General features: G+C 45.1%; 3 protein-coding genes across 3 annotated transcripts in view; 1 reads left to right on the top strand and 2 right to left on the bottom strand.

Moving 5' to 3' along the window:
- Positions 1–869, bottom strand: part of LOC309562779 (uncharacterized protein) — a gene marked incomplete at its 3' end in the record, with an annotated part of 48,846 nt that extends 47,977 nt beyond the window's left edge. Inside the window, exon 1 of the mRNA XM_082267083.1 lies at positions 740–869. Coding sequence (XP_082123209.1) covers positions 740–863 — 124 coding nt within the window. The 5' untranslated portion in view covers positions 864–869. The remainder of the gene's footprint in view (positions 1–739) is intronic.
- The window catches only part of LOC309562972 (uncharacterized protein), a 581,033-nt gene that overhangs the window by 37,485 nt on the left and 525,029 nt on the right, over positions 1–18,519 (bottom strand).
- The window catches only part of LOC309562915 (uncharacterized protein), a 523,709-nt gene that overhangs the window by 289,438 nt on the left and 215,752 nt on the right, over positions 1–18,519 (top strand). The window lies entirely within an intron of this gene.

Raw genomic sequence — 18,519 nt, 5'->3', positions numbered from 1 at the left:
GCGTCATTTCTTTGGTGTTGTCACATGGAAAGATAGCATAAAATATTTACAAAAATGTGAGGGGTGTACTTACTTTTGTGAGATACTGTAGCTTAAAGGCTGCTAGAAGAAGAGGGACCAACCTAAGAAAGGCTCAATCTGTGTTCTTATATCTGTGCTACTGTAACTAGGAGTGACACACAACCTAAAGCCCCGTACACACGCGTCGAAAATTGGCAGGGAATTTTCGACCAACGTCCGATCTGCCAATTTTCGGCTTGTTAGTATGATGCTTCTGACAACCGACTCCGACTTTTCGGCCGAAAAAAATCTGGTGTGCAGACTATAAAATTTTTGTTGGCCGTCAAAACACGGCCGATTTTCGTGCAGTCAGTACAGATTTCGACATCTGATTTCATCTGATGAGCAAGTCTGGGCATGCTCAGAGAAGAAAGAAAACCAACACATGACATCACTTCTGAAGTATATTTTTGTTGGGCGAGAAAATTCGTGTGCAGTCTAGGCACATTCCAACCAACAAAACACCACTCTGGACAAAAGACGGACGATCGGTCGGCCGATAATCGTTGCGTGTGTACGGGCCTAATACTGCCAGCTGAATCACATGATGAGTATCAGTACAGGGAGGGGACCGATATCAACCTATTATTGGCTGATATCACTCAGTTTCCACCCTTCTCTGGACCAATCAGTGAGCAGTAACAGAGCAGAGATAAGAGAAGAATATATTATGGGTCACCTGTGCTGATCTCTGTAGGAGTGTCCTCCTCTATGAATGTCCTCGTCATTCCAGCCTCCTCCGTATATTGCTGATCATCCCTCACATACGTCTCTTCTACTTCATCCTCAGCTTTCATGTTCATCAAATCTTCACCTCCAACATTCATGTTAATAATACCTTTATCCGAGACCAACAGGATGGCAGAAAATAACATCTGTAACATAGAAGTATTTATGATGTGATATCACATAGAAAATATCATCTTGTAGAGTCCACACATCGTCTCCACATGTCAGAGTGTTCAATCACTTTATGTTCCCGACCCTCAACTCCACCCACCTGATGATGGTGAGGGATGGTGTGATCTTCCTGTGTGGAATCCCGGGAATACAGAGGATGGGGACATCTCTCCGGTGGGTTTCTGTTATTAGGTGGCTCCATCATATTGTGCTTGAAGAGATCCTTCCGTCCTTCAGAAAGCTCCTCCACTAGACCATACTTCTCATCTTCCTCTTTATACTCTTCTTTAACAATATTACAATCTCCAAGGTTTCCACTCTGAAGGCATAATCATAACACCACCTATTGTAACAAACAAGCTTGTGTATCAACTATAATTATCAATGATTGTTACTCCTCTACCTGATCATTTTGAGGGATGGTGTGACCTTCCTGTGTGGAATTCTGGGAAAACAGAGGACGGGGACATCTCTCTGGTGAGTTCCTAGTATTAGGTGGCTCCATCATATCCTTGAGTCCATCTGAAAACTCGTTTATCATTCCATACTCCTCATCCTCTTTTTTATACTCTTCTTTTCCAACAATATTATCCTTGAGGTTTCCACTCTGAATATATAATAAAAATGACATCAATGGTAACAATGCAGATAATGTACAGATCCTAATGATACTATCAGTGATTGTTCCTCATCTACCTGATCAGGTTTTGCATAGTTGTGATCTTCCGGTGAGGAATCCCCGGGAATACAGAGGACGGGGACATCTCTCTGGTGGGTTCCTAGTATTAGGTGCCTCTATTGCAACATCCATGTGTCCTTCTGAGAGCTCCTCCATCACTCCATACTCCTCATCCTCCTCTTTATACTCTTCTTTAACAATAATATTATCATCCCCGAGGTTTCCACTCTAATTATATAAAAAAACATTTTTTTGTGACAAGCACACTTCTGTATAAAATATAACTATCAGTGATTGTTCCTCATCTACCTGATGATGGTGGGGGATGGTGCGATCTTCCTGTGTGGAATCCCGGGAATACAGAGGACGGGGATATCTCTCTGGTGGGTTCACATTACTGGATCCATCTGTAGGAAACACACACACTGACTGAATACATTGTTTCTATGTGTTTATCAGATGATGGGGGATCTAGGTGGATCCTCCGTACTGCTCTCTCCTTTACAATAAAGTCTCCTCTTACCCGGTGATGTGAGGGGCGGCTGATTCTCCATCATGACGTCCTTGTAGAGATCCTTATGTCCTTCTAAATACTCCCACTCCTCCATGGAGAAATAGACAGTGACATCCTGACACCTTATAGGAACCTGACACACACAATGATACAGTCACCATCCAGACACATCCCTTGTCTGTTACTGGATAATGTCCCAGAATTCCCAGCACCGCTCACCTCTCCTGTCAGCAGCTCCATCATCTTCTTGGTGACTTTTATAATCTTCTCCATGTTGTGTCTCTCAGGTTTTAAGGAGTCACATGGAGGCACTGTGATGGTCATATGATCACCTGACTTCAGAGGGGGAAATCTCTGTATTGGGGAAGCAATAGGAATATCATGTTAGAATCCCAGAATCCTCCTCACCTCTCCGGTCAGGTCTGTGTTTTATTAATAAAGATAAGAGTGATGTCATGTGACCTCCCAGAATCCTCCTTACCTCTCCGGTCAGGTCTGTGTTTTATTAATAGAGATAAGAGTGATGTCATGTGACCTCCCAGAATCCTCCTCACCTCTCCAGTCAGGTCTGTGTTTAATTATTAGAGATAAGAGTGATGTCATGTGACCTCCCAGAATCCTCCTCACCTCTCCGGTCAGCAGGTAGATGATCTCCAGGGTGAAGTTTAATATCCCCTCGCTCATGCGACTCTGGTTCTCCTCCATTCTTATTGGTCATGTGATCTATAAAGGTTTCCCTGTAGACCGATAATGGATAACAGAGAATTATCTGGACTGTACTGGTTGTACAGTATTAGGATGGGGGAGTATGAGGGATTATACGGCCAGGATAAAAGCAGAGGTTGGCAACACGAGATCAGGCAGATGAGCGAGAGGTAGTCTTAGAGCCAGGCCAAGGTCAGGACAGGTAGAGATCAAGCATGGTCAGGATAAGCTGGGTCAATGACAGTGCCAAACACACGAAAAGGAACATGGGTAACAGCTGAAGATCAGAGAGCAACCTCCGAGAGCAGTTGCTGCGCTCATATAGGCCATTTGGCATCAGTGTCAGTGGCGAATGCACACACACCTACGTATATAAGCGCACCTGGCCACCCCTCTCTGCCAATCCCTCCACTGGCCTCAGCTCCTTTCTGACAATCCCTCCACTGGCCTCCATTCAGTGTCCTTCTCCCCTCTCTACGGATTCCTCCATTGGCCTCCATTCAGTGTCCTCCACTCCTCTTTGCCAATCCCACTACTGGCCCCATTCAGTGTCATCCACCCCTCTCTACTGGCCTCCATTCAGTGTCCTCCACCCCTCTAAGCCAATCCCTCCACTGGCTTCTATTCAGTGTCCTCCACCCCTCTTTGCCATTTCCTCCACTCGCTTCCATTCAGTGTCCCCCCCCCCCCCCTTCCTGCTAATCCCTCCATTGGCTTCCACTCTCCTAATAAATCAAATTCAAAATACTAAAAACAACATACAAAGCCATCCACAGAGCTGCCCTAAGCTTCATCTCCAACTTCGTCTCAATATATAACCCAAACCGTACTCTCTTATCTCCTCCTCCATGCTCACCTCTGAAACTTCTCTAGAGCCTTACCGGCCATCTAGAACTCCCAACCCCGATCCATGTAAATAGAAAATTATATCCTATTACCTCTACCAGCAATGTCTCCTAATTCCTCCCGACTCACCTCTCACTCGGTAAATCCTATTTATACCTGACATCACTTCCCGCCTGTACCTGACATCACTTCCTGTCTTCCATAGAGACTTCCTGTTTGGGTAGAAGTTAGATCACCACCTTGTGGAGCTCAGAGGAACTGCCACCCCGAGAAACGTCTCGTAGTGTGAACACATCTTTTGCAGTTTTATGTATGTATTGTACAACGATCAGCCATAACATTATGACCACTGACAGGTAAAGTGAATAACATTGATTATATCATTACAATGGCATCGGAAAGTCAGTGGGATATATAAGGCAGCAAGAGAACATGTTGTTTATGAAATCGATGTGTTGAAAGCGGAAAAAATCTTCATCTCAGTTTCTTGTGTATGGGGCTGTGTAGCCGCCGTCCAGTCAGGGTGTCTATGCTGACCTGTGTCCACAGCCAAACAAGCCTACAATGGGCACTTAAGCATCAGAACTAAACCACGGAGCAATGGAAGAAGGTGGCCTGATCTGATGAATTCCGTGTTACATCATGTGGATGGCCAGGTGTGTGTTCGTCGCTTACCTGGGGAAGAAATGGCAACAAGATGCAGTATGGGAAAAAGACAAGCTGGCAGAGGCAGTGTGATTCTTTGGGCAATGCTCTGCTAGGGGACCTTGGCTCCTCCATTCATGTGGATGTTACTTCGACACGTACCACCTACCTAAACATACTTGGTGACCAAGTACACCTCTTCATATTATTAACGGTATTTCCTGATGGCAGTGGCCTCTTTAGGCAGGAAAATGCACCCTACCACACTGCAAAAATGGTTCACGGATGGTTTGAGGTACAGAACAAGTTTTGAGATATTGACTTGGCCTCTAAATTCTTCAGATCTCAGTCCACAGAGCATCTATAGGACAAACCCGTCATGTAAACCCCACCTTGCAACTTACAGGATTTAAAGGATCTTTCTAAAACTGAGCTCAAAATATTTCCTCCTCACCAAGACTTTACCATTAAGATCAACGGCACAACCATTGGTCCCCCCCACATGCCAGGGTGCTGGGTGTAATCTTAGACTCTGATCTCTACTTCAGCCCCCACATCCAATCACTGCCTAAATCTTGTCGCCTTATCCTCTGCAACCTTTCCAGAATTCGCCCCTTCCTGACTAACCTCACCACAAAACAACGTATTCGCTCCTTGGTTATTTACCGCCTTGACTACTGCAACTCCCCCCTCACTGGTCTTCCTTTACACAGGCTATCCTCCATTTACTCTATTATGAATGCTCCTACTAGACTAACACACCTTATTAACCGATCTGTGACTGCTGCCCTTCTCTGCCAATCCTTTCACTGGCTTCCCCTACCCCACCATATAAAATTCAAAATACTAACCCCAACATACAAGGCCAACCACAACATCGCACCCAGCTACATCACCAACCACATCTGCAGATATCGTCCAAATCATCCTCATCCTCTCCGCTCCTCCTGCCCTCAAGCCCCCTATGTTACCTCCTTCCATGTTCACCTCCATTACTTCTCCAGAGCCTCTCCCATTCTCTGGAACTCCCTTCCCAATATGTCCAGTGAGCTCCTACCCTGTCCAACCTTTAGGCGACCCTTGAAAACTCACCTATTCAGAGAAGCCTACCCCACCTCCACCTAAGAACTGTACCCAAGTCACCTTTAGATTGTAAGCTCCATGAACAGGGCCCTCCTATTCCTTCTGGATTGAAACTGTACTCCATGTGTAAACTGTTGGCGTTATATAAATCCTCTATGATAATAATTATGCCTGTCATGAGTCTGACTGCGTTGGAGATTTAACACTGGCAGTGCCTGGGAGGACTTGAGCTGGAGGGTTAATTTTTTACGGTGGTCATGACTGGGGGTAAACGTTTTTTTTTTTTTTTCACACGGGCACAAGGATTACCTTTCACTGGAAGAGATGGCTCTTTGGAGGACCTTTTTTGCTTGATTAGTATCTTCAATGAAATTTGTGAACCTTTTACTCCATCATGGCCCATGAGCACATGCACATTTTTGGACTTCCTTTACATTTGTTCACTTTTTATTTATTTACTCTTTTTGGGCATATTTTATACTGGTGTAATAACCCCACTATTGAAGAATGGGTTACTCATCTACAACAGATGGAAGAACTGACAGCCCAACTTTGGGATAAATGTAGCCATTTTGTATTTACCCGGAGTAATTCCATTCCCTGCATGAAAAATGATCACTTCAGAGGTCGGCTATGGTATACTGGATCGCTAACTTATGAAATGAATGTGAAGGATCCACCTCTCAGTAGTTACCCAACACCCTTACTTTACCCGACTATGGTTTAGCCAGTGCAGAAAACAGAACTGTGGGAAGGACACAGCAGGCCCCACCCACTACCTGCAGAATTCAACTGGACAGGGTAACAGGCTTTTTATATACAAGACCTGCAGCAAAACGCAGAAAGGAGAACTCTACCAAGGGGTAACACTAAAGCTCCATTATAAAAGTAAGAGAGAGACTCTGAAGATCAAGAACTTTTTTTTCCCTGTGATCACTTAATGCTGGGAGTCCTGTTCATTAAGGAAATTGTGGACCAGCTATAACAGAGGTTAATGACTTTTAGTGTATCTCTACTGCATTGAGATTAATTCATTTTCTGCAGCTAGTAAAGGATAGAAAGCATTTGCATGTGTGTATGTACGCATATTGATAGTACTCTATATGTCTTGTATTGGTTTTCCTATAATGGTAAATAGTTTGTATACACGGCAATTTTGTTCAGAACAAGTATATTATTATAGTAATGAGTTTGTTTCCTTAGGTTTACTGCAAGAATTAAAGAGCCGAAAAAAGAACATGCAAAATTTCTTGTGGCTGGAGGTGGTAATGGCGATGTGGTTGTGATGGTGATGTGGTTAGAGGTGGTGATGGTAATGTGGTTGTAGGTGGTGATGTGGTAAGAGGTGGTGATGGTAGTGTGGTTTTGGCAATGTGGTTGGAGGTGGCGATGGTAATGTGGTTGGTGGTTGGAGGAGGTGATGGTGATGTGGATGGAGGTGGTGATGGTAATGTGGTTGGAGGTGGTGATGGTGATGGGGTTGGAGGTGGTGATGGGGTTGGAGGTGGTGATGGGGTTGGAGGTGGTGGTGGTGATGTGGATGGAGGTGATGTGGATGGAGCTGATGATGGTGATGTGGATGGAGGTGATGATGGTGATGTGGATGGAGGTGATGATGGTGATGTGGATGGAGGTGGTGATGGCGATGTGGTTGGAGATGGCGATGTGGTTGGAGGTGGTGATAGTGATGTGGATGGAGGTGGTGATGGTAATGTGGTTGGAGGTGGTGATGGTGATGGGGTTGGAGGTGGTGATGATGATGTGGTTTGAGGTGGTGATGGTGATGTGGATGGAGGTGATGATGGTGATGTGGATGGAGGTGATGTGGTAATGGGGTTAGAGGTGGCGATGGTGCGAAGGAGGAATTACGGGTGGAATGATAGATTGGTCCATGAACTGATGAACTTATATTAGCATCTACTACAGACTTCCTGAGAGACAGAGAGGTGACTGTTCCAACAAGTATAAGCTGGTAAAACAAAACTACTAAGACACAAGATTTAGATTATATTTTATTTCAGGTAAATATGAAATGCTACATCTAGAACGGTCATATTTTCTACTTTCAGCCAGCAGTTGGCGCTCTCCAAGCAAATGAAGCTGCCTGTGCAGGCTGATGACTACTACACAGAAGTTGTCAGTCTTGTAATGTAGTCTGATCTCCCCTTCTTTCTCATCCATGTCTAGATTTTCTCTCACCATGAAGTCTTCCCTTGAAGCTTCTGCTGATGAGCCGGGGAGATCAGACTACACTGCTACAGGGACTCAACCAGCAGTAATATTCCTTCCTCTCAGAGTAAGCCAGACAGAACTTCATAAAAATAATCTTACTAAAGCTTCAAAGTGTTTCTTCCATGGTAAAGATCAGAGGAATGCTCACCCCCGTGTTTTCTGAGGTGTATATCAAGGTGTGCTCCATCCCGGCGTGAGATCTCTGATGTACGGCAAAATATGATCCATATAGAAGACATTTCCCACACTCAGGACACGAATACACCTCAAGGGTTTGTGTGAGTTCTCTGATATTTGGTAAGACAAGACTTCTATGAAAAACATTTCCCGCACTCAGGGCAGGAACACAGCTTCTCCCCTGAGTGAGACTATTGGTGTTTGACAGGCACTCAGGGCAGAAATATGTCTTCTCACCCGTGTGAGTTCTATGATGACTTACAAGGCCATTTTTTTCTCTAAAACTTTTTCCACACTCAGAACAGGAATGCGGTTTCTCACCTGTGTGAGACCTCAGATGGCTATTAAGATGGGTCTTGAGACTAAAACTTTTCCCACACGCAGGGCAGGAATACGGCTTCCCACCCGTGTGCAGTCTGGTAAAAATAATTTCTGGAGCCTCAAGCCAGGAGGAGGTTTGGGATTTTTTAGGCAAAGATTTGAAATGGTTTTATATAAAATAAAGCAATTTATTGATACATTTTTAAAACCATACAAGTTTTTTTGGTGTAGGGCTATTGGCCCGATTGTGCAAAGAGGTGATAAAGAGTTGAGTTGTACAGTGAGAATGGTGACTTGGTGATAGTATGAATATGTTTCTCTGTTCACCGGACTTGATTACAAGTTATTGGGACAGAGATAACAGCCGCAATAACCGACGCGTTTCGGCTTGGCAGCCTATGTCAAGGATATCACAGTATCTGTAGTTATAACAAGAAAGATGGTGTTGCGGCCGTCACGTACCTCTAGCTTTACCACACATACGTGACGGCCGCAACACCACATGATCCCGACGCGCAGTACTGCGCATGCGCGGAGGGTATTTAAACGCCGGGGAACGAAGCAGTACGCCAGTCCCTTCCAGGGGAGGGAGATGTGCGGACCTGCTCAAGCGCTGCTGCAATCCAACCAAGCTCTACAAATCATGTAAGTCTTTTCCCTTCTGACTGAACAAATTACCAGCTAACTCCAAGGAACATTACCTAAAGCTTAAAACTACCAAACATATATTTTTTTCCTTGGAAGAGTAGGTGTATTAAAATATCTTTCTTGTTATAACTACAGATACAGTGATATCCTTTACAAAGGCTGCCAAGCCGAAACGCGTCGGATATTGCTAAATGTTATCTCTGTCCCAATAACTTGTAATCAAGTCCGGTGAACAGAGAAACACATTCATACTATCACCAAGTCACTATTCTCACTGTAAAACTCAACTCTTTATCACCTGTTTGCACAATCGGACCTATAGCCCTACACCAAAAAACTTGTATGGTTTTAAAAATGTATAAATAAATTGTTTTATTTTATATAAAACCATTTCAAATCTTTGCCTAAAAAATCCCAAACCTCCTCCTGGCTTAAGGAACCAGAAATTCCTTTTACCTTATTGACCCAGGGATGTTGGCAAAACATATATAAGGCATTCAGAGAATCCTAAAAAACCACCCATGTGAGTTCTTTGATGTTTTTCAAGGTCTGATTTTTCTGTAAAACATTTCCCACACTCAGGGCAAGAATACGGCTTCTCCCCTGTGTGAGATCTTTGATGTGCAACAAGAGAATTTTTCTGCGAAAAACATTTCCCACACTCAGGGCAGGAATACGGCTTCTCCCCTGTGTGAATTCTTTGATGTTTTACAAGGTGTTGTTTTTGTCTAAAACAATTGCCACACTCAGGACAAGGATATGGCTTTTCCCCCGTGTGAAACTTCAGATGTGAATTAAGATGACCCTTCTGTGAAAAACATTTTCCACACTCAGGGCAAGGAAATGCCTTCTCACCCGTGTGAGTTCTTTGATGTTTTACAAGGTTTGATTTTATGGCAAAACATTTTTCACACTCAGGACAGGGAAATGGCTTCTCCCCTGTGTGAGTTCTTTGATGTAGAACAAAGTCATATCTTCGTGGAAAACTCTTCCCGCACTCGGAGCAGACATGTTTCTTCTCACCCGTGTTCAATGTCTGATGTTCAGGGGGACAGGACTGCGATGACAAACATTTCCCGCTTTCATCCATGTGATCTCCTGTGAGGTCCTCATCTTCCATTTTACGCCCTGGAGATAAAGTGAGACGATCCTTTGAAGGTTTCTCCATGGCGTGTCCTGGAAAAATATAAAAACATCATCAATAGATCTGAGAGGGTTAGTTCACTTCCATCAAGATTCCATCTGGATCAGGTAGATATTAGTGAGCAGATGTTCTTCGCAACCAGCTGGGACTCTTCCCCCTCTTCAGTCAAAGGTCCTTTGGTCCTCCTCCCAGATCACTGCTACATTTACACAGCCTTGTCAGAAGAGTAGTGTTTGGGAAAATTGTATATTTCATATTTCCTTATTGTTGTTGGCTCACAATACCTAATCGTGACTTCTAAACCTGGCTAAGGGGCCATACAGGACAAAGTCTGGTTACCTTAGCTGACTAATACTCATGGATGCCCGCTGAGACCACTGAGACTATCTGTCCTGAGGCATCCCCTTATACCTGGCTATTGGTAAGCTCTATTTAAGAGCTCCCTAGTGGGGGATTTTGCTGTCTGGGGTGAAACTGACTATATGGACAAGCCAGCCCACTAATCTCCTTTCAGGAATGTGCCATTTTTCTTAGAAGGTTATTTTGCCCCATTGGAGGGTGGGTTGGCCATTCCTTACACATGTCCTATATCACCACAGCCAAAACGTGAAAGATCTAAGTCGCACATCAGAGCTTGCAGTCATGCAGGCGTCTGATCACCTGTGCACCACACTGCACAAGCAGGTGGGACACCGTGGTGGCAACAGCATCTTTAGTGAAGAATTCTTGTTAGATCTTCTAATATCTGTATTAAACTTATTGGTAACCTGAGTAATATTTGTGTGATCTCTCTTTGCACATAACAAATACAACCCCAAAAATGTAAATTATCACATGACCGTGACAAAACAAGCAGACACCAATGGGGACTGGGAGGTCCATGCTCTTTGAACAATCACAAGCCTAGGCACTGGGTCATGTGATCTCGGATAAACAAGAGGTCCAAAGTTCAGGCTTGAAGACCCTTTGTCATAGAACGAGTGACCATAGGCCTAGGCTTCTGGTGATATGAAGCAGTGGAGGGAAGTTTTTTTAGTATTCCCCCCCCCCCCCAATAATAATCCATCACTCACGTTCCTGGAGAGAAATCTAGAGTGCTGTAGCAACCACCAGCTGGAGACTGGATTAGAAAGCCACAATGAAGATATTTGCCAGCACACTACGGATCATCAAGTTGAGTCCAAGCAGTTTTTACTGAAGCATGAACACATCACCATAAAGAAAGTGCAACGTTTCGGAGCCACGCAGGACCCCTTCCCCAGGCTTGTGATCGCCTGCCATGCCTGACGAACAGATCCTGCGTGGCTCTGAAACGTTGCTCTATCTTTATTGTGATGTGATCATGCTTTAGTAAAAACTGCTTGGACTCAACTTGATGACCTGTGGTGTGCTGGCAAATATCTTCAAATTAGTATTTCCCCCTATCCCAATAAGACATTTAATAGATATTTATGGTAACATTTAGCTATAAGTCTGCTGGAAGAAGAGGGACCAACCTAAGAAAGGGTCAATCTGTGTTCTCATATCTGTGCTACTGTAACTAGGAGTGACACACAACCTAATACTGCCAGCTGAACCAGAGGACGGGGATCAGTACAGGGAGGGGACTATTACCAACCTATTATTGGCTGATATCACTCAGTTCCCACCCTACTCTGGATCAATCAGTGAGCAGTAACAGAGTAGAGATAAGAGAAGAATATATTATGGGTCACCTGTGCGGATCTCTGTAAGAGTGTCCTCCTCTATGAATGTCCTCATCATTCCAGCCTCCTCTGTATATTGCGGATCATCCCTCACATACGTCTCTTCTACTTCACCCTCAACTTTCATCTTCATCAGATCTTCACCCTAAACCAACAGAATGGCAGAAAATAACATCTGTAACATAGAAGTATTTATGATGTGAGATCACATAGAAAATATCATCTTGTAGAGTCCACACATCGTCTCCACATGTCAGAGTGTTCAATCACTTTATGTTCCCGACCCTCAACTCCACCCACCTGATGATGGTGAGGGATGGTGTGACCTTCCTGTGTGGAATCCTGGGAATACAGAGGACGGGGACATCTCTCTGGTGGGTTCCCATTACTAGATCCATCTACCTGATGAACGTGAGGGATGGTGTGACCTTCCTGTGTGGAATCCCGGGAATACAGAGGATGGGGACATCTCTCCGGTGGGTTTCTGTTATTAGGTGGCTCCATCATATTGTGCTTGAAGAGATCCTTGTGTCCTTCAGAAAGCTCCTCCACTAGACCATACTTCTCATCTTCCTCTTTATTCTCTTCTTTAACAATATTACAATCTCCAAGGTTTCCACCCTGAAGGCATAATCATAACACCTATTGTAACAAACAAGCTTGTGTATTAACTATAATTATCAATGATTGTTCCTCATCTACCTGATGATGGTGAGGGATGGTGTGATCTTCCTGTGTGGAATCCCGGGAATACAGAGGACGGGGACATCTCTCTGGTGGGTTTCTGTAGCTGGATGACTCCTCTATGGTGTCCTGGTATATATTTGTGCGTTCTGTTAGAGCCTCTGACTCCTCCATCACCCCATCCTCCTCCTTTGTCTCTTCTTTAACCTCAACTTTGGAATCTCTCAGGTTTCCACTCTGAATATATAATAAAAATTACATCAATTGTAACCAGACATGGGAGTAAGTCACAAGCAAGTCTCAAGTCTTAACCTTTAAGTCTCAAGCAAGTCCCAAGTTACTGTGGCGAAAAGCAAGCAAGTCAAGTCGTGTCCCTGCTAGAAGTCAAACAAGTCATTTATTTTTGTCAAGTCACAAATCAAGTCAAAATACCGATCTACCCCAATTTTCATCTTTAAATCAGTTAAAAGTCAGTGGTCAGGAATTGTTTTGTTTTAATTTCAACATTAACAAAACTGCTTAGTGCTTTTTTTCTTGGCATATTAAAGAAACACTTTGAATGCCCAAACAGCTCGAAATCCTTTGTCCGGTCATCAACACCACAGTCACTAAAAACATGTTAAGTATTTCCATTGTTAAACATTCAGTGTCCTAAAAATCAGAACACACTGAGGTGTTTTAAGTGACTGTGGAGTCCGAAACATAACAGGCACATTCATTTTGCTTTAACCGCTTGCCGACTGCTCACAGTATATTTACTGCGGCAGTCGGCCCCTCACAGGCAGAGTGACGTAGGTCTACGTCGCTCGCCTGTGAGGCTCTGGGGAGCGAGCGCGCGCCCGCGGAGGCGCGCGCCCGCGGAGGCGCGCTCCCGCGCGGTCACGGACCCCCCCGCGCGTGTGACCAGCGGACCCGATGTCCGCCGGTCACTCGGCGATCGGCGGGGGAGAAGGAGAATGTCAGGCAGCTTGTGTAAACAAGCCACCTGTCATTCTCCTCGCTGTAAAAACACTGATCACTCGGATCTAGTATGTAGATCCGTTGATCAGTGTCCTTACAGCTAGAGCCACAGCCAATCACAGTAAGAATCACGCCCCTAGGGACACACACAGCCCCTCCCTCCCAAATAAAGTTAACCCCTTCACTACCAGTGCATTTTTACAGTAACAGTGCATATATATAGCACTGATTACTGTAGAAATGTCACTGGTAACCCCAAAAGTGTCAAAAATGTCAGTCAAGGGTCCGATCTGTCCGCCCCAATGTTGCAGTACCGCAAAAAAAATCGCAGATCGCCGCCATTACATGTTAAAAAAAAAAACACCAAAAATGACAGAAATCTTTCCCTTTGTTAGTAAACGCGATAACTTTTGCGCAAACCAATCAAAATACGCTTTTTGCGATTTTCTTTACCAAACATAGGTAGCATAAAACAAATTGGCCGAAAATTTAAAAAAATTTTGATTTTTACATTTTTTTTTGGGGGGATTTCATATAAAAAAATGTGAAAAATATTGTTATTTTTGCAAAATGTACGCTCTTTTTTTGTTTATAGCGCAAAAAGTAAAAATCGCACGGGTGATCAAATACCACCAAAAGAAAGCTCTGTTTGTGGGAAAAAAAGGACGCCAAATTTGTTTAGATACAGCGTCGCATGACCGCGCAATTGTCTGTTACAGTCACGCAGTGCCGAATCGCAAAATACCCTCTGGTCGTTTAGCAGGAAAATCCTCCGGGGCTTAAGTGGTTAACACATCTTGAGAAAATACAAATATTTAATAACTTAAAAAAGTAAAGTCATTTTGAGTCATATGTCTCAAGTCAAAGTCAAGTCTCAAGTCCTCAAACTGGTGACTTAAGTCAAGTCATGTGACTTGAGTCCCCCACCTCTGATTGTAACAATGCAGATAATGTACAGATGCTAATGATACTATCAGTGATTGTTCCTCATCTACCTGATCAGGTTTTGCATAGTTGTGATCTTCCTGTGTGGAATCCCTGGAATACAGAGGACGGGGACATCTCTCTGGTGGGTTCCCAGTATTAGGTGCCTCTATTGTGACATCCATGTGTCCTTCTGAGAGCTCCTCCATCACACCATACTCCTCATCCTCCTCTTTATACTCTTCTTTAACAACAACATTATTCTCCGTGAGGTTTCCACTCTGAATATATGATAAAACATTTATTGTGACAAACACACTTCTGTATAAAATATAACTACAGTATCAGTGATTGTTCCTCATCTACCTGATGATAGTGAGGGATGGTGTGATCTTCCTGTGTGGAATCCCGGGAATACAGAGGACGGGGACATCTCTCTGGTGGGTTTTTGTAGCTGGATGACTCCTCCATGGTGTCCCGATACAGATCTTTGTGTTCTTCTGGTAATTCTGATTCCTCCATCACCCCATCCTCATCATCCTCCTCTTTTATCTCTTCTTTAACCTCAACTTTAGAATCTCTCAGGTTTCCACTCTGAATATATAATAAAAATGACATCAATGGTAACAATGCAGATAATGTACAGATCCTAATGATACTATCAGTGATTGTTCCTCGTCTACCTGATGATGGTGAGGGATGGTGTGACCTTCCTGTGTGGAATCCCGGGAATACAGAGGACGGGGACATCTCTCTGTTGGGTTCCCATTACTGGATCCATCTGTAGGAAACACACACACTGACTGAATACATTGTTTCTATGTGTTTATCAGATGATGGGGGATCTAGGTGGAGCCTCCGTACTGCTCTCTCCTTTACAATAAAGTCTCCTCTTACCCGGTGATGTGAGGGGCGGCTGATTCTCCATCATGACGTCCTTGTAGAGATCCTTGTGTCCTTCTAAATACTCCCACTCCTCCATGGAGAAATAGACAGTGACATCCTGACACCTTATAGGAACCTGACACACACAATGATACAGTCACCATCCAGACACATCCCTTGTCTGTTACTGGATAATGTCCCAGAATTCCCAGCACCGCTCACCTCTCCTGTCAGCAGCTCCATCATCTTCTTGGTGACTTTTATAATCTTCTCCATGTTGTGTCTCTCAGGTTTTAGGGAGTCACATGGAGGCACTGTGATGGTCATATGATCACCTGACTTCAGAAGAGGAAATCTCTGTATTGGAGAACCAATAGGAATATCATGTTAGAATCCCAGAATCCTCCTCACTTCTGAGGTCAGGTCTGTGTTTAATTATTAGAGATAAGAGTGATGTCATGTGACCTCCCAGAATCCTCCTCACCTCTCCGGTCAGCAGGTAGATTATCTCCAGGGTGAAGTTTAATATCCCCTCGGTCATGCGACTCTGGTCCTCCTCCATTCTTATTGGTCATGTGATCTATGAAGGCTTCCCTATAGACCAATAACAGAAAATTACCTGGACTGTACTGGTTGTACAATATTAGGATGGGGGATTATATGGCCAGGAAAAAGGCAGAGGTTGGCAACACGAGACCAGGCAGATTAGTGAGGGGTAAGCGGAGTCTTAGAGGCAGGCCAATGTCAGGGCAGGCAGAGATCAAACGTGGTCAGGATAAGCTGGGTCACTCACAGGAACAGCTGAAGATAAGACCGCAACCTCCTAGAGAAGCTGCTACATTTATATAGGCCATTAGGCATTAGTGTCAGTGGCGAATGCATGCACACCTGCCTATATAAGCGCACCTGTCCACCCCTCTCTGCCCATCTCTCCACTGGCCTCCATTAAGTGTCCTCCTTCCCTCTCTGCCAATCCCTCCACTGGCCTCCATTAAGTGTCATCTCCCCTGCTCTGCTGATTCCTCCACTGGCCTCCATTAAGTGTCATCCTCCCCTCTCTGCCAATCCCTCCACAGGCCTCAACTCCTCTCTGCCAATCCCTCCAATCAGTGTCCTCCTCCCCTCTCTGCCAATCTCTCCACTGTCCTTGATTCAGTGTCCTCCACCCCCTCTCTGCCAATCCATCTACTGGCCTCCATTCAGTGTCATCCTCCCCTCTCTGCCAATCCCTCTACTGGCCTCCATTCAGTGTCATCCACCCCTCTCTGCCAATCCCTCCATTGGCTTCTATTCAGTGTCCTCTGCCAATCTCTCCACTGGCTTCCATTAAGTGTCCTCCACCCCCTCTGCCAATCACTTCACTGGCTCCCACCCCTCTTTTCCAATCCCTCCACTGGCTTCCATTCAGTGTCCTCCTCGTCTCTCTGCCAAACCCTCCACCCCTCTCTGCCAATATCTCCACTGGCTTCCATTCAGTGTCCTCCTCCTCTCTCTGCCAATCCCTCCACTGGCCTCAACCCCTCTCTGCCCATCCCTCCACTGGCTTCCATTCAGTGTCCTCCCCCTCTCTCTGCCAATCCTTCCACTGTGTAATGTTCTGGTACCTCTGGTACCCTTGTTCCCTATTTCTCTCTTACTAAATTGCGTCCCATCTTGTTATCCAAGAGACGCATACACCTTTAAGACCGGATGACATCATTGCCGAGCGCCGCTATGAGCGGCTATTTCAATCGCCGGCTTTCTCTCACTCATTGCTCGTTCAAACCACATGTTCACCGCACCTTCTCCTGTGAAGTCGGAGCTGCTGACATTTCCCTTTGCTGAACTGAAGCCGGAACCTCGCTGCTGATCCGTATCTCGCTACGGGATCACCTCTCTCTAAGGACACTGTTACTACTAACCTATCTAAGTGATAAGTACCCCACAGGGGATTCTTACTAACCAATCTCCTACTGTCATCTACTGCAATTACCAGGACTATCTGTATCTATCTATCTACTATCATCTGCATAGACAGTTAGCTCTTGGGACTACCTTCAACTATCTTTGCACTAGGTTACTCTGTCTAAGTATACTCCATCTGTGTCCTCTCACCATCTGCACTATACTTGACATCAGAACCTATCTGCTTACCATCACCTGCAACTCTCCTAATACTACTCTTAGTGTTCACCATACAATTGCCTGTCTCTCATCTATACATTCTCATATATTCTATCCCTCCATTAAACATCTGATTGAGTATATGTATATTGCATAACAGGCTGTGCACTGTGATGAAGTCCTGAGAGTTGGATATGTTGTTCAACAGAATCTCTACAAGGCTACTGAGTGTAATAATTCTGCAGCTGTAAATCCATCCACTAACAAAAACGCATGAACGTTACACACTGGCCTCCACCCTCTATGCTAATTCATCCACTGGTCTCCATTCAGTGTCCTCCTCCCCTCTCTGCCAATCCCTCCACTGGCTTCCATTCAGTGTCCTCCACCCCTCTCTGCCAATCCCTCCACTCGCTTCCATTCAGTGTCCTCCATCCCTCTCTGCCAATCCCGCAACTGGCTTCCATTCAGTGTCCTCCACCCCTCTCTGCCACTACCTCCACTCGCTTCCATTCAGTGTCCTCCACCCCTCTCTGCCCATACCTCCACTGGCTTCCATTCAGCGTCCTCCATCCCTCTCTGCCAATACCTCCACTGGCTTCCATTCAGCGTCCCCCACCCCTCTCTGCCAATCTCTCCACTGGCCTCCACCCCTCTCTGCCAATACCTCCACTCGCTTCCATTCAGTGTCCTCCATCCTTCTCTGCCAATACCTCCACTCGCTTCCATTCAGTGTCCTCCACCCCTCTCTGCCCATACCTCCACTGGCTTCCATTCAGCGTCCTCCACCCCTCTCTGCCAATACCTCCACTGGCTTCCATTCAGCGTCCTCCACCCCTCTCTGCCAATCTCTCCACTGGCCTCCACCCCTCTCTGCCAATACCTCCACTCGCTTCAATTCAGTGTCCTCCACCCCTCTCTTCTAATTCCTCCCCTTGCTTCCATTTAGTGTCCTTCGCCCCTCTCTGCTAAACCCTCCATTGGCTTCCACTCTCCTAATAAATCAAATTCAAATTACTAACAACATACAAAGCCATCCATAGATCTGCCCTGAGCTACATCACCAACTTCATCTCAATATATCACCCAAACCGTACTCTCCGCTCCTGCAAAGCCCTCCTGATCTCGCTCTCATCTCCTCCTCCATGCGCACCTCTGGAAGTTCTCCAGAGCCTTACCGGTCATCTAGAACTCCTAACCCTGATCCATGTAAATAGAAAATGATTATCTCTTCCAGCAATGTCTCCTAATTCCTAACAACTCACCTCTCACTCGGTAAATCCTATTTATATCTGACATCACT

The sequence above is a fragment of the Pelophylax lessonae genome, assembly GCF_965119305.1.
Source record: "Pelophylax lessonae genome assembly, chromosome: 9".
NCBI classification, from domain to species: Eukaryota; Metazoa; Chordata; class Amphibia; order Anura; family Ranidae; genus Pelophylax; species Pelophylax lessonae.
The sequence above is the reverse complement of the archived record's forward strand: the minus strand, read 5'-3'. Positions and strand labels throughout refer to the sequence as shown.